The 14570-nt window shown below is 47.9% G+C and overlaps 1 protein-coding gene across 1 annotated transcript in view; it reads left to right on the top strand.

The window, feature by feature from the left end:
• clic4 (chloride intracellular channel 4) overlaps positions 1-5811 on the top strand; it is a 33936-nt gene extending 28125 nt beyond the window's left edge. The window contains exons 3-6 of the mRNA XM_041847504.2: positions 1553-1678; positions 1823-1929; positions 2963-3144; positions 3946-5811. Of these exons, the coding sequence (XP_041703438.1) occupies positions 1553-1678; positions 1823-1929; positions 2963-3144; positions 3946-4110 (580 nt within the window). The 3' untranslated portion in view covers positions 4111-5811. The remainder of the gene's footprint in view (positions 1-1552; positions 1679-1822; positions 1930-2962; positions 3145-3945) is intronic.
• The last annotated feature ends 8759 nt before the right edge of the window (positions 5812-14570 follow it).

Here is a 14570-nt window from a genome sequence, read left to right as displayed (position 1 = left end):
TGTGGGTGTCTGTGAATGTTGTCTGTGGGTGTCTGTGAATGTTGTCTGTGGGTGTCTGTGAATGTTGTCTGTGAATGTTGTCTATGGGTGTCTGTGAATGTATTTGCGCATGTACGTCTATGTCTGTGAGGGTGTGTAATGCGAAACGAGCTTCCGGAGGTCTTGTTAAAGGCAGTGGAGGGTGTCCGCCCACTTAACAGTGTCTGTTTCCCCCTCTGTCAAACATGTCTTTGTTCAGCTGTTCTGACCAGGACTGATAAAGGCTTCACTTTTTCCACACAGTATAGTGTGGTCTCCAGTCAAAAGAAAGGCAAAGTATTACACAAGAGTGTGTCCTATTTTATCCCTTTTTATTGCTATATGGAACTCAAAAACAGTACATTTTATTTACTACCATTCTACATTGATGTGATTGTGAGTAGCCCACTTAGTAAGGAAAGATGTAGAATTACGATTTCTAATCTGAAGTTTTGTGACCTTGCTATAGAAAACTATTTTTGGCTCAATTCTATGACTAACATGTCTATGATTAAAGCATTTTTATTTATCTTCTTGAGAGAACGCTTTTACCCCCTCCCCCTTAATGTTGCCATGGGGCGAGTGTGCTTCCTGTGCTCATGCCAAAGGGTTGAGGTCACTTCCTGTTTTGGTGCCCCTGTGACTGGTTGGTCCTATTAGTGTGTTTCACATCTCCCCTTGTAGGGACATCTTAACCACTGTACGTATGCACATCACATTGCATTTTGACATGGCTTGCATGTGAAGCAGTCTCTATGGATAAGTCAGTGGTAGGCTGTTCTCTGCATCAAAGTTAATTTGCTCCTCATTATTTTGACAATTAACTCTACACTGTAAGACCTTTAAAAGGTTTTATTTTGGTTTGTGTGGATCATTATGAAACATGACTCAGGGCTGTTGACAGGTCATTCATCACATACTCATTATGTTGTGTGTGTTCTCATCATATCTCACCTCCCAGACATCTGGAACAAAACAAGCCTGTTCTGAGCACTGCGGACAGAGGAATGCACTTGGCATAAAAACACATGCACGAACACATGTACACAACCCTGTTGAAAAGAATTTCCAGCCCAGGGTCTGTGTGTGTGAGAGGGAGCGCTAGAGAGGGCAAGACAAGTCTGGAACAGTTGAGCATGGGAACTGGGACAGGGAATTGTGTCCTGTCCGTGGGCCACAGCCACGTCCACCGACCTGAGAAAGCAATAGAACTGAGCCCTGGGAGGACGCAGAATAACACTAATGATTGTTGATGATTGTCAAAGAGTAGTCAAAGACTAGATGGATTATTGGGATATAAAGTGATAGATTAGTGAGTAATCAGTGATGTCTCAGTTGTATAGTAGTAGTATAAAACTTTATCCCCAGAGGGAACTTGTTTTTGCAGCAAAGTCATCCATACAAACAAGACAGACATTTCAACAACATTAAGGACTTAACACAGTATAAGATATGCATTGCATTTGGCTGATATGGGTATTTACCAGTGTGTTGTGACATGAACACTAAATCCCCTGTCTTCTCTGTTTCCCAGGAAGCCTGCAGACCTCCAGAACCTGGCCCCAGGCACACACCCTCCCTTCATCACCTTCAACGGGGAGGTCAAGACAGACGTCAACAAGATAGAGGAGTTCTTGGAGGATGTCCTCAGCCCACCCAAGTGAGTCGTCTGGTCTGGGTTGCAACAGCCCGTCACGTCCACTAGGCACATCACACTGTGTACTGTAACCTAGTTATCTACACTTGGAGGCACTCTGCTTGTGTCAGATCTAACCAGGTGTATCATCTGTTTGTGTGTGTGTAGGTTCACCAAGCTTGGCGCCAGACACCCTGAGTCCAACACTGCTGGGATGGACATCTTTGCCAAGTTCTCAGCCTTCATCAAAAACTCAAAACCCGATGCCAACGAAGGTGAGCTTCCACTCCCTTTAACATAATTATCAAGCGTGTGCTTCACCAGTTCTGTGGTTGCTAGGCGACAGCGGTAGCCTGAGGTGATTGGTGGCTGGGTGAAAGCGGGGAGCCTGACATGGCAACACAGAGCTTTTATTCTCTGGGGTGCCCTCTCTCTGTCCCCAGGACCATTCCTGCCACTGTCCCCCTGTATCCCATGTCACCTTGCTGGGCTCTCTAAAAAACAAAAACAAACGCCTGGTAAAAACAACAGAGCGAGATGGTCTGGAAATGAGCTCAAAGCAACTCTTGTCTCCCCTGGCTTTGGTTTAACAGGCATGCTACAGCTATAAATATATTGCCCACAGACATGTTTTGTGCAAGACAAAAGAGATGACAGTATACTGTAGCTTTGCCTCAGTCATATTGGCTAATATTTCTCTGTCTGTATGCCATGTTAATCTGGGGTAAGCTGTTTATGACACAGTATCAGTTCATGACCTCTGGTATCTTGTTTGGTTTCTTTCTATTCTCCACCCTGCGGAAATATTGACCTATCGTGACGGTTGGCTTTGAATATCTTCTGGGCTATGTCAACAGCACTTTAATGCTGAAAGTCATATCTGAATGATAAGCATGCCCTATTTATAGGACAGTCATACTGTAAAATTTAAAACACAATATGCCTAGTCACACTCTCCCCAACTGGCTTAAATACCCAACATTCCAATAAGTAGAATTTGCTCAGTGAACCACAATTAGTCCAACCCCTGCTATCTATTTTGGCTGTATGGACTACTCCTTATTTGGGGTCTCAAGATAATGCCAAAAACTGGGATCAAGGAATGTACTCTGTCAAAGTACTTCAGCAAGGCAGCTTAAGTTCTGCCATCTTGCTATGAAATGCTGTCCTCGTGTGGCAGACTACAGAACTGCTGTGTGTATCATGTAGTGTCAGTTTGAAAAGTGGTCCAGAATACTCAACACAATGCAGGCAGGCTGCTGTTGTTGTGCTAGTTAGAGATGATAAATGTTCCTTTTTTTGCTGTAGGTCTGGAGCGTGGGCTTTTGAAGACCCTGCAGAAGCTGGATGAGTACCTGCGCTCCCCACTGCCTGACGAGATCGACCACAACAGCATTGAGGACGTCAAGATCTCCACTCGCAAGTTCCTGGACGGTGACGAGATGACACTGGCTGACTGCAACCTCCTGCCCAAGCTGCACATCGTCAAGGTAAGAGCAGAACCCAATAAACAGGACCTTATACACCGAGTGTACACAACATTGTATACTCACTGCTCTTTCCATGAGATAGACTGACTAGGTGAATCCAGGTGAAAGCTATGATCCCTTATTAAATCCAATTCAATCAATGTAGATGAAGGGGAGGAGACAGGTTAAAGAAGGATTTTTAAGCCTTGATACAATTGAGACATGGATTGTGCATGTGTGCCATTCAGAGGGTAAATGGGCAAGACAAAAGATTTAAGTGCCTTTGAACGGAGTATGGTGGTAGGTGCCAGTGCTCCGGTTTGTGTCAAGAACTGCAACACTGCTGAGTTTCACGTTCAACAGTTTCCCGTGTGTATCAAGAATGGTCCACCAACCAAAGGACATCCAGCCAACTTGACACAACTGTGGGAAGCATTGGCGTCAACATGGGCCAGCATCCCTGTGGAATGCTTTCGATACCTTGTAGAGTCCACGCCCAGACGAATGCGCCATCCATGCGCAACTCAATATTTTGAAGGTGTTCCTGTTTGGTATACTCAGTGTACACACGTTACAGTTGAGTTAGCGAAGTCCCTATAGTAATCCCTCAGCAAAGCTACCTGTGCTATTCTTATGGTAAAATGGAATGCTTATGTTAGACAAATAGAGTACATCTTTACACAGCAAAGCCCAGAGCGCTTAGTGATTTATGCATTCTGCTACCCAAATCATTTTGTACCACCCTTAGCCTACAGAGGGACCGCTTCTCTAGAAGTTTATCTAAGACTAACTTAATTCATCAATGTCCCCCTCCATCCACAGGTGGTGACCAAGAAGTACAGAGGCTTTGACATCCCCAAGGACATGACGGGCATCTGGCAATACTTGCAGAACGCCTACACGCACGAGGAGTTCACCAACACCTGCCCCAGCGACAAAGAGATCGAGATCGCCTACCAAGATGTGGCCAAGAGGCTGGTCAAATAGGCCCGTCCCACCTCCACACCCTCCTCCCCCACGCCACCTCTATCCTCCAGCACTGGGACTGGTCTGTTCAGACACGAGAAAGAAAACTATGGACTACCTTTCCTTCTCTCCTCAATTAGAGCAAACCCAATGCATGAGCTCCTTTGTTCCTACTTTTCCCTTTTATTTTTGGAAGATCTCTTGAGTACATTAAGCAGCTCAGAAAGGTCACTGACGGTCCATTGTTTATTGCATTTTTTGTTTTCTCTTTGTTATGATTTGACTGGTGAGGTGGTCGAGGAGCTTGTCAGTGTTGGAGGGCAATCTATACACACTCCTTATAAAGTGGCCTTCCGGCTGACCCTCTGTCTCCACACGGGAATATGGTCACAAGCTGTTTTTTTCTATTGTCCGTTCAACTGTTCAATATTGATTTGCTTTTTAGGCTTGCTATGAAAGTGAATATTACAAGGCTGATATTGTGTTTTGGCTACGGAGTTGATTTATACAGTGTTGAAAGCTTCAGTGTTTTTGGCTCTAGAGGATAAATGAGGGCAGGTTTCACTGCATGTAGACAGACGCTAGGCCAAACCACCGAGTTTGACATATTGGTGCGATATGCTTCATTTTACTGTTGCGTTCCTTAAGTCAATTGCAATAACTATTATACAGGTAAAGCTACCTGTTATCCATGCTCTGATACAATTTCCTCCATGACCTTATGCTGAGCTCAGTCAGGGCTTTCCGAGATGTACCTGCACCAGGTGCTTGGATGATATGTTTTCAGCTCAGGACAATGGAACCTGAGATTAATGAAATATATTAGATCATATGTAGCAATTAAATATTAGATAATATGTAACAAACAAAACATTTAGACTTGTATGGGAATACAAACTCTCCTTCATCACTGCGTTGCCTCACATCACTGCTCCATATAGACACTGACATTCTTGGCAGTAAAGCTCAATTTTACCAGAAATAAAATGTGTTTTTTATTCTCTCCTGCAAAGCATGAAGGGAAGTATTTAGCTTGTGTTGTGCTGGCAGCAGTGGTAGCTTATATTACACTTCACCAAAAAGGGCACATTTATTCTGGTCTCACTGTGGATTGAATGACTATCTAAACTAGTGAAGTACAAAAACCTCTCCCGGTCTCTCTTTCTCCCATAGAATACGGAAGAACACTAATGTGCGGTCAGGCAACAGGAAAGGTGACACTAAAGATATTTATGAGAAAAGGCATCAGGGAGAGGAGAATGGTAATGTAATGAATATCATGTAGGATTTCATTTTCTCATTATTTAGAATGCTCGCAAAGGTAGTGAATGTATTATGTCGTAGTTCCAAAATGCTTTAGTGTGGATAAAGCAAAAATATATATTTTTTGTTTTTTATCTCCCTATGTTTTGCTGCCATCTTTTCAGACATTTGTTGTAATACGCATTTCATAAAAGGAATTGTAAATATTTGTTTTGATTATTCAGAGTTCAATGTGTACATTTTGAACACTTATTGGTTTGAATTTGGGGGAAATAGGCCTTTTTTACCTGCTTGGGTTTTAATACTAGAAGACATCTCCTCTGGCCTTATTTGTTGCGCAGGTTTTCAAAGATCACTGCAATGACGACATGTGTATGTCAATGTCAGAAGAAAAGATCCAGGCTATGTCATGGCTTTTTTAACAATATTGACGTTATTGAAATAAACCTCTTATTGGCACTCTGGTTTGTAGGTGTGATTGCTAGGGGCTGTTCCAGATTGCAGGATCAATTCTAAAATCACTTCATCTTTTCGAGGAATATAGACTTTAAATTGGCATGCTATAATTGACTCGACAACCAACAACCATATTCAAGACAAGTTTAGCTTCCTAAATTAATCAGAAAATCAAGAGATATATTTTCCTGCTTATCAAAGGTAGCTGGCTACCTTTGCTTTCTGGAACACCCCATTTGACTAATGACCTAGCAGGCCTACAGTTACTGTGCATGTCATTATGTTATGTGTGATTGATGGGAGACAGCAGAGGGGGGAATACTACAAAGCAAGATCAATGCATTAGCCAGCTAACTTGCCTTAATATTCTGAAATAACTTCATATTTTTCAGAAAGATTGACCATGCCAATTTCAAGGTTAACTGTCTCAACAACCAAAAATACATATCTAAGTTTAGCTTTCTTAATGAAATCATAAAATCAATAGTTATTTCTGGTTGTTTATCAAAATAAGCCTGCTAACTCATTGTTCCTATTTTGTAGTATACCCCTTTAGCTATACTAAGACCAGAGGGGTATCCTATGAAGCAGATTTGAGGAGTTAGCGAGGTAACTTTGGTCAACTCTGATGGGGATAACCGGGTCATATGAAAGTGGCTCACCTTTTAGCCAGGTAAGTTTCTATGGCAATGAATCCTTCAGAACTAAGTGTCTGGGCCTCCTCTGTAGCTCAGTTGGTAGAGCATGGCGCTTGCAACGCCAGGGTTGTGTGTTTGATTCCCACGGGGGCCAGTATGACAAAATGTATGCACTAACTGTAAGTAGCTCCAGAGCGTCTGCTAAAATCTAAAACGTAAACTAAACTGCTTCGAGTCAGGCTAACTCCACTTACCCTTGAATGAAATGACTGAGCCACGAGTTGAGGGAAAGGGGGATACTTAGTCAGACGTATAATGAATGCATTCAACTGAAATGTGTCTTCCGCATTTAACCCAGGCCTTCTGAATCTGCGGTGTGCTGCCTTAATCGTAATCGGGGAACAGTGGGTTAACTGCCTTGCTCAGGGGCAGAACAACCAAATTTTACTTACTGGCCCAACGCTCCTACCCGCCAGGCTACCTGCCGCCCCCGGGACCAATTAAATCAGATTCCTTCCCTCTTGCAAAGATTGCATCATCATCCCCGTAATTTGAGGGAAACTACTGATTAAATATTGAATTAATCAATTGTTTTTGTGTTATCAATTGTTTTTGTGTTAAAAAATAGTCATGTTTAAATATCACATTATACATTTAGTAATAACAGAATGCATTTTAAACTTCACGCACGGTATAAACACTTTTGTATTGTAATGACCCAGCTGGGTCATAAAGTAAAAGAGAGACGGGCACCAGGTGTACAGGCAGAACACAGGTTTATTCCTGAATGGGCTATTGTTCAGGCCACAGCCCACGCCGCTAAACCTCGAACATACACAAATATAACATGTCAAGTCAAGGGTCCCAAAACAGAAGAGAGAGAGATGAGACCGTAACCCCTATTTAAGCATTCCAAAACCCAGCGGGATTACCCATCATACCCCCCCCCAACCTTTCCATCTGTCCTGGCATATTTAACCCCTGCTAACACCCATGAGAACGATAACACACCCACGAACACAGAACACAATACCGGGTCGTTACATAGCCCCCCCTTTCTAAACCCTAGCCCCTAGGGTTACAAAACAAAATCCTTAAAATGACCCGTAGGTCGCATCAGGCTCTTGTGCCTCCCCTTGACTCTCACTGGTGGACCCCCAGAACACTCATCTGCCCCAATGTCATTTCCAGCGCCCTCCGAAGAGGCAGCCCCCGTTCCAGGCTCAGGTTGCGCTAGAGTCTCCTCGCTAGACTGTCCCCGTGTGCTCACATCAGAGTCCTCACTTCCATTCCCTACCGTTTTCCTCCCTCTGTAGGGCGCCAATCGGTCCCGGTGGACCACCACCTTCCTGCTCCGTGGGGGAACCTCCACCCGGTACGTCACCTCCCCCACTCTCTCTATCACCAGGCACGGCCCCACCCAGGCACTGTCCAGCTTTGGGCACCGCCCCTTCTTGCGCGTGGGGTTGTGAAGCCACACGCGTTCTCCCGCTCCAAAGTGCCTCCCCCTAGCGCGTGAGTCATAGTGGCGCTTTTGGCGCATTCCTGCGTTCTCGAGTTGCTCTCTTGCGAAGGTGTGAGCCGCTTCTAACCGGTTCTGCAGACGACGAACATAGTTCGGGCCAGGCAAAACCCCGTCGTCGTTATCAGGAGGGTGGCCAAACGTCAGTTCGGCTGGGGTGCGCAACTCACGACCTAACATTAGTAGCGCTGGGGAGCACGCAGTCGATTCTTGAACAGCCGACCTACATGCCATAAGAATAAACGGTAAGTGGGTGTCCCAATCTCTCTGATGTTTTGAGGTAACGATAGCCAGCTGTTGTGCTAATGTTCTGTTAAATCTTTCCACCAGCCCATCACTCTGGGGGTGAAGCGGAGTAGTGCGCGTCTTCTCCGCGCCTAACCGTCTACACAACTCTGAGAACACCCGTGACTCAAAGTTTCTCCCCTGGTCGCTGTGTATAGACTGTGGCACCCCAAACCGACTGATTATTCCCCCTACCAACGCATCAGCTACTGTTTCTGCCTCCTGGTCTGGGAGAGCGTAAGCCTCTGGCCACTTGGTGAAGTAGTCCATAGCAGTTAGAATCCACCTGTTACCGCTGTCTGTGGTTGGAAACGGTCCAACTATGTCTACCCCCAGTCTCTCCATGGGCTCCCCTACTGGGAATTGTTGTAGGAGGGCGTGTGACTGACCTGGAGGTCCTTTCTTAGCAGCACACTCGTCGCACTGCCTGCAAAAGTCCTCCACATCCCTCCTGTGCCTGGCCCAATAGAAGCCTTTACGTACGCGCTTTAACGTTTTGGAGACCCCAAAATGCCCTGCGCCTACTCCCCCGTGAAGCTGCTGTAACACGCTCCCTTGCAGCCTTTTGGGAACCATTACCTGCCACGTAATTTCTCCAGTAGCTGGCTTTTTCCACCCCCTCTGGAGCACTCCCTCAGCCACTCTAAGGACTGAGAATGTAGCCCAGAGTCCTTTGGTGACTGGTGATAGAGGGGCTACTTCCCCCCACGGCGGTCGTCTTCTCTCTTCCACCCACCCCAGCACAGGACGCAGCTCTGCGTCCTCCTCCTGGTGACGCCTCCACTCCCCGACGTCCACAGCCTCAAGCTCCCGGCACTCTGTCACCCTCAGCTGACTCACCGTGGCGGTGACTCCCTCCTCCATGCACAGTTCCCTCTCTCGCTCCACCCGTTTGGCACAGTACCCACAGCCGTCCTCAGCACACGGGCGGCGGGACAAGGCGTCTGCATTGCTGTGGCGAAGGCCGGCCCTGTGCTCCACCTGGAAGTCGTAGGGTTGCAGCTCCTCCAACCAGCGGGCGATCTGACCCTCTGGCTCCTTGAAGGAGAGAAGCCACTGCAGGGCGGAGTGATCCGTCCCGCACCACAAACGGCAGGCCCCCCAGGTAGTACTTGAAATGGCGTACTGCTGCCACGACAGCCAAAAGCTCCCTTCTTGTCACGCAGTAGCGTTTTCAGCCTTATCAAAAGTTCTGCTGTAATAAGCTACTACGTGCTCCCCGTCAGAACCACGCTGAGCCAGCACAGCCCCCAAGCCCTCATTGCTTGCGTCGGTGTCCAGGATAAACGGACGGTTCGGGTCTGGTGAGGACAGGACAGGGGCCTCCACCAGGGCATGTTTGAGGGCCTCAAACGCCCGCTGGTGCTCTTCGGTCCACTGAAAAACAGTGTCCTTCTTGAGAAGGTGGTTCAAAGGAGCTGCTATCCCCGCAAACCCTTTCACAAACCTACGATATTAGGATGCCAGACCCAGGAAGCTCTTAACCTCTTTTTTCCCCCTTGGAATTGGCCACCCCCTCACAGCCTCCACTTTGTCTGGCATCGTGCTGATGCCCTCACCACCCAGCTGATGACCCAGGAACGCCACCTCCCTTTGCATGAAATGGCACTTTTCCGGGTGTAATTTTAGCCCCGCCCCCGAGATCCTCTTCAGCACTCGCCTAAGTGCCCCCAGTGCCCCCTCAAACGATGTGCCGTGCACCAATATATCGCCTAGGTACACGACACACTCGTCTCTCGGAACCCCCGCCAGCACTCTGTCCATGAGCCTCTCAAAGGTGGCAGGAGCATTACAAAGCCCGAAGCACAGCACCTTGAACTGCCAATGGCCCCTATCCGTGGAGAAGGCAGTTTTTTCACGTGCCCCAGGCGAGAGGGGCACCTGCCAGTAGCCACTGCGCAGATCAAGGGAAGAGAACCACGAGGACCCTCTGACGTGGTCTAGCGACTCATCGATCCTCGGTATGGGGTAAGAGTCTTTAGTGGTGACAGAATTTAGGCCCCTGTAGTCCGCACAAAACCTAAGTTTACCCCCTTTCTTAGGCACCATGACGACCGGCGCGGACCATGGGCTATCTGATGGCTCAATGAAATCAGCCCGCAACATGTCAGCAATAGCTGTGGCTGCTGCTTCCCTCTTGGCAAGGGGAATGCGACGAGCCGAATTTTAATGGGTTGGTTGTCCCCAGTGTCGATGTCGTGCTGAACCAGGTGCGTTTGCCCTACCTCATCTTCCCCCAAGCGAAGCTATCTTTAAAGTCAAACAGCAGCTGCTTTAACTGTCTCTGTTGTCTCTCATCCAGACCTTGACAGTTTTTCAGCCACACAGCCTCAACGGGCGTCAATAACTTCCTCCTTCCCCCGTCGGGCTGATGGGGTGAAGGAGCCAGTGTGTTTTGGGCTACTGGGATGCCTGTGCTTGCACCATTATGGGGAGTGAAGGTCGTTGCCGCCGGAGACAGCTGCTGGGATGGCACAACGACCAAGGGAGCAGCCGGGACGACCAGTGGAGTTTCGGCAAGCTTGGAGGAAGACGGAGGGACAGCCCTGCCCCCTGCTGGCCCTCCCGAAGGCGACATTCCCACTGTGGGCCCCCGACAGCCTCAAAGTGCCCGAAGCTAAGTCCAACTGAGCCCCACAGTTTTTCAAAAGTCCATTCCCAGTATACAGGGGTCCTGTACCGCTGCTACCCACACAGGACACCCCACAATTCTCCCCCCCACAGTCACAGACAACCGACACTTCCCTAACATGGGGGCTAGCTCCCCCGTGACAGTCCGTAGCTGGACAAGGGTCGGCTCCACCCGCACCCCAACAGGTAGTATGTCTGGTCTCACCAGGGTTACTGTAGAGCCCGTGTCGACCAGGGCCAAACATTCCACCCCCTCTACCTTGACGATGACATTGCAGAAGTCCCCAATGGTGGTACGTCCCACCACAACTACCGGACTAGGAAACACGGTGGCAGCTACACCCTGGGGAAGCAGGTCCCCACCCTCTTGCCTGCGCTGCTGGGTACCTCTTCTGCTTACTGTGGGTTCGGGGGCGGAGGGGTGGGCCCGCGCTGCCCCCTGCGCGAGAACCCGCTGTCGTTTCCCTGGTGACGGGAGAATCTGCCACACTCCCGCTGAATGTGGCCAGGCTGGCCACAACCCCAGCAGACAATGGGAGTTGAGCTGACGCTGCGATGTTGTCTGGAGCCCCTCTCAATGACAAGCGAAGCGGTCTTGACTAACCCGCCCAACTCGTCGACCCACTCTGGTTTGGTGACCCCCGGCACCCCGGCCGCCGCTGCTCTCACTTCTGGTTGACTGGCAACCACCACTCTCACTCCCTCACCCCAGATCAGCTCCCTCTTCCTGGCTATCTCCACTGCAGCCCGCAGAGATGCTGGGTCCGACATCTGAACATGCTTACCCAGTTCGGTGGGGGAGAGCGCTCTAATAAAACTGTCCCGTGCCAGCTCGTCTTGCACCCCAATCGGCATAGTTGCATAAGCCCGCCTGGTCAGGCTCAGAATATCACTTGCCAACGCCTTTAATGATTCCCCCTGAAGTCTCTTTTTGTTACTCAGTTCAATCCGCAGCATGTTGGGCTGTGCATCGCTGCCGAAACGGCCCCCCAATGCCTCCACTAGCGCACCGTAGTCGCCCCTCTCGTCAGGGGCTAGCGTTAGCAGGCATTCCGACGCCTCCTCTGCCAGGCTCAGGGCAAGCTGTAACCCTTTCGTCTCGTCAGACCACCTCCCGGCTCTAGCCAACAACTCGAATTGAGTGAAAAAAACTTCTCATTTACCTTGTCCATTGAACTTTGGAAGTTTAGCCGCTACCGTGGCTAATGGCAATAGGGCGCTGCCATCTCTGTTTACATAAGGAGGCCCAGCCATTTCCGCACGCGGTGACGTCGATATCTTCGTCGCCGTGACGTCTGTTCTGGTCGAGCGGTTTGAAGGAAAACCCGCCCGTTCTGCCATCTTGCTGACTGACAATTTAACTTCCGCCATGTGGCTCTCCAGCTCTTCTACAGCCGTCGTCGCCTGACCCTCCCGACCGGGTACACCGAGCCCACAACGGACACTTTGTCCGACTCTTCCATAATTTTCCGCCTCGCCCCGATCATCATGACCGTAGATGCGAGTCACGCTAAAGCTAACCACGGCCTATACTGAAACAGCTAACTCGCCTAATCTCGATCTATCCCCGTCGTTCGAAAGCACTTCTGACACCAATGTAATGACCCAGCTGGGTCATAAAGTAAAAGAGAGACGGGCACCAGGTGTACAGGCAGAACACAGGTTTATTCCTGAATGGGCTATTGTTCAGGCCACAGCCCACGCCGCTAAACCTCGAACATACACAAATATAACATGTCAAGTCAAGGGTCCCAAAACAGAAGAGAGAGAGATGAGACCGTAACCCCTATTTAAGCATTCCAAAACCCCGCGGGATTACCCATCATACCCCCCCAACCTTTCCATCTGTCCTGGCATATTTAACCCCTGCTAACACCCATGAGAACGATAACACACCCACGAACACAGAACACAATACCGGGTCGTTACAGTATGATGACATTATTTTTTATGATAGGAGTGGGAAAAGGTGCATCGATAAGCACGTCAAAGTCGGTATTAACGATAAGTAATAAAAGCCTATTTCAAACCATATCCTGCTGAATTTGCACGATAACTTTTCTTTCTTTTTGATTTCGCCACAAATTAAAATGTGGCATGGAATGATGTTTCAGCATTGTCTCAAAGAAGGGTTCGGCGTTCGACTAGCCATGTGCCACATGCATGCGCAGTTAAAAGCCTGCTAGTTAGCAGCAGGTTGACGAGCGATATCCGCCGTCATAGTACAGATGAAGCCTGAGCTGGAATGTGAAACCCTTTGTAGATCTAGCTTGCTTCATAGGATACCCCTCTGTTTGTTAATTAACTGACAACCTCATAGTTTTCACAAGAGTGGAATAAAATGTCCCCCCCGTTTTGGAGCCTGTCTGCTCCTAATTCTCCACTGTTTCACTGCACAAACAAGTCAATTCTACTGGCAGATGATTCCCAAAATTGTGCAAGCAGGAAGAGGTGTAGGGGTGTACAGTTGGGTGCCCTCCAGATCATTAAAGTGTCATGATTCACTCCCAGGCATTCTCTTCTCTGGCTGAATAACATTGCCACACAGTCTCTCTCTTTCCTCATAACACACATAGAGGAAATCCACCAAGACATAAACAGATGGACTGGAGCTGTGTGTAACCAAAACAAGGCTGGCAATCATTCAGTCAGACCACACAGTCCTTAGGGGCAAAGTATATTATGGTAATTATGTAATGAGGGAGAAACCAGGAGGGGTTGTTGTGCGTCTGATATCTTAAGCCTGCGCTTTTTTTATTTAACCAGGCAAGTCAGTTAAGAACAAATTCTTTTTTACGATGCCTACACCGGCCGGGCCAATTGTGCGCCGCCCTATGGGACTCCCCACGGCCGGTTGTGATACAGCCTGGAATCGAACCAGGGGGTCTGTAGTGACGCCTCAAGCACTGAGATGCAGTGCCTTAGACCGCTGCGCCACTCGGGAGCCCATATAAGGACTTTCCTGAACTGTAAAACGACTAACCAAAATCTAAAACTGACCCTTACCTTAACCATAACCTAACCCTAACCTAATTTTAACCAATTCTGAAATTAAATATCACTTTGCAGGTCAGGAGTGTCCATAATGCCTTTTCTGTGTTCCAGTCTCTGGTCTGCTCTGGGCGTGAACAGGAAGGCAGGAGCCAGATGACCAACAGGGTATGCTAGTCACCATAATCTGCATTGGCCTTATCTCCCGAGAGAGACAATGACATGTTATGAGTGTATCTGTGGTTACTATATGGTCATATGAATGGTGTTAAAATACGTTTTTGAGCAAGTGGTTGGAAGGATTTTTTAACCAAACAATATTAAATGCACTAATATGACAATTGTTCAGCCAATACCCTTGTTCTTTTGAACTGAATATGTATTTAGTTTATTTGTTGATATCTATTGTCACATAATAATCCAATAGAGACAATGTATTTTGCCATATTTCACAATTCATGTCTGTTAGCATAGTGACTGACTGGTATCCTATGGCGTGTATTCATGGATGCCAAGGGAAGCCAGGCTTCCCCCAAAAAATGACCAATCTGTGTATCATAATTTTCCTTCAATTCGCAAGAGGCTAAATGTATCTCACCGGAGAAATAATCAAAGCGAATGAAACAACGCCCCTCTGTCTCTGTATTAGAGGCTGTTGCTGCCTATTGAAATCACTGGCCACTTTAAGAAATGGA

Source organism: Coregonus clupeaformis, chromosome 25 (assembly GCF_020615455.1).
Source record: "Coregonus clupeaformis isolate EN_2021a chromosome 25, ASM2061545v1, whole genome shotgun sequence".
Classification (NCBI taxonomy): domain Eukaryota; kingdom Metazoa; phylum Chordata; class Actinopteri; order Salmoniformes; family Salmonidae; genus Coregonus; species Coregonus clupeaformis.
This window is presented reverse-complemented; position numbering and strand designations above follow the sequence as displayed.